We start from the raw sequence: 1,488 nt of genomic DNA on the forward strand, positions 1-1,488 counted from the left end.
TGTAGTATATTGAAAAACTTAAAAGTGCTCTCAGTAGTTCCCATTCACATTATTGAGTTAAAGTTAAATAACTAGCTAAACAATATGGGAGGTTTCTTTTTGTTTGTTACTGGATTTTTTTCTAGTTGTTCTGTAACCTGCTTTACCTTGTTATGATAAAGACACATACCTGCAACCTTTGTGTACAATTGCCGACACTGCTTTGGATGGTGTTATATTATCTGTCATTGTATCCAAAGCTGTATTTGCATCTGCTCTTAGGAATTTGTTTGTGTCCGCAGTACGACTGAATAATGCAGTAGACAAATCTTCTGCCTCCTGTTCAATAAAATAAAAGTTATATTATGTGCAAGGTTTTTTTAAGTATATCTTCATATCTGTATCAATTTTTTTATTTACCGCATCCATTCCTCGTTTCAAGATACAGAACAAATGGCTGGATGCCTGACATGCAGCCCTTGCCACTTGCGATCTCAAATTCTTCACCTGTTTTGCAAGAGACTCACTGCATGTGTGAAGCTGACCTTGTACTAGAGCAGGGTGGTGCCGTACAAGGCGCACCACTGTCTGCAGTGCTTGCATGGTCACCTCCCTGTAGGGGGCAAGCCAGAGCAGTGAGATAAGACAGATGCTGATCACGAGTAAGGTGCTGTGGGAACTAACGAACGCTTCACGACTGCTTCCTTTAACAGCCGAGCTTACCATTCAGTCGACTCTAACTGCTGCAAGCCTCTGTTCAAAGCCTCGCGTGGATTTTCAAAGCCAGGCAGCGTGTCGGCAAACAGGGACGCTGTTGAATTCCCCAGCGAAGAGCTCAGGCTGCCGTTGGCCAAACCCACAAGGCTAGCGGACCCGCCACTAGACGCCAGACTCCCTGGTGTGGTGGCCCGAGGTCTCCTCAGCCTGTCGGGAGTAGGGAGTTAGTCCTCACTTCTATCGGCTCCCCGTTCTCACCAGCCATACGGAACTCACGGAACTCTGACGCCCCTGCCCGGCCTCGCCGGCGCTCTGCTTCGCGTGGCGGCCGACTGCTGCTTTGGGGGTGGCGAGATGTCGACCCTCCGCACCACGCCGGGCTGTGCACTCGCCACGCACGGCGGAGACGCGTCCGGAGCCCGCCCCGAGCCCATGGGGTGGCTCTCGCCGTCGACGCCGTCCTCGCCCGCGCCGTCGACACTCTGCAAACACGTTAGTTCCCGCGCACGAGTGAGTGGTTATACGTCATTTCGTCACCCCTACAAGTAGTGGCCGCCGGGTCAGACGGGAACACGTCCTTCGGGCCTTACCTCCGTGAAGTCGGAGATGGTCGTGTCGGCGGGGAAGCCGTTGCTGAGGGCGAGGGCGCGCCCCGCGGGGTCGGCCAAGTCGGCCTGCCCCTGCCGGGCCTGCGAACAGCGTGCACCGCATTGATTGAAAACGCGCGCGCTTTTGGCCTGGCCCGGCACTCGGGCGGCCTCGCGCGAGGCTAGGGGGGAGAGGACGGGAGGG

At 54.3% G+C, this 1,488-nt stretch overlaps 1 protein-coding gene across 2 annotated transcripts in view; it reads right to left on the reverse strand.

Moving 5' to 3' along the window:
- Positions 1-1,488, reverse strand: part of LOC127749609 (TOG array regulator of axonemal microtubules protein 2-like) — a 24,275-nt gene that overhangs the window by 10,625 nt on the left and 12,162 nt on the right. The window contains exons 4-8 of one of the 2 annotated variants that reach the window (XM_052268403.1): positions 1,287-1,385; positions 973-1,178; positions 703-903; positions 400-592; positions 170-318 (exon numbers count right to left, since the gene is read on the reverse strand). In XM_052268403.1, coding sequence (XP_052124363.1) covers positions 170-318; positions 400-592; positions 703-903; positions 973-1,130 — 701 coding nt within the window. In that variant the 5' untranslated portion in view covers positions 1,131-1,178; positions 1,287-1,385. The remainder of the gene's footprint in view (positions 1-169; positions 319-399; positions 593-702; positions 904-972; positions 1,179-1,286; positions 1,386-1,488) is intronic. The other variant, XM_052268408.1, reaches the window with a different exon arrangement.

Source organism: Frankliniella occidentalis, unplaced genomic scaffold (genome assembly GCF_000697945.3).
Source record: "Frankliniella occidentalis isolate FOCC.00 unplaced genomic scaffold, Focc_3.1 Scaffold4, whole genome shotgun sequence".
Classification (NCBI taxonomy): domain Eukaryota; kingdom Metazoa; phylum Arthropoda; class Insecta; order Thysanoptera; family Thripidae; genus Frankliniella; species Frankliniella occidentalis.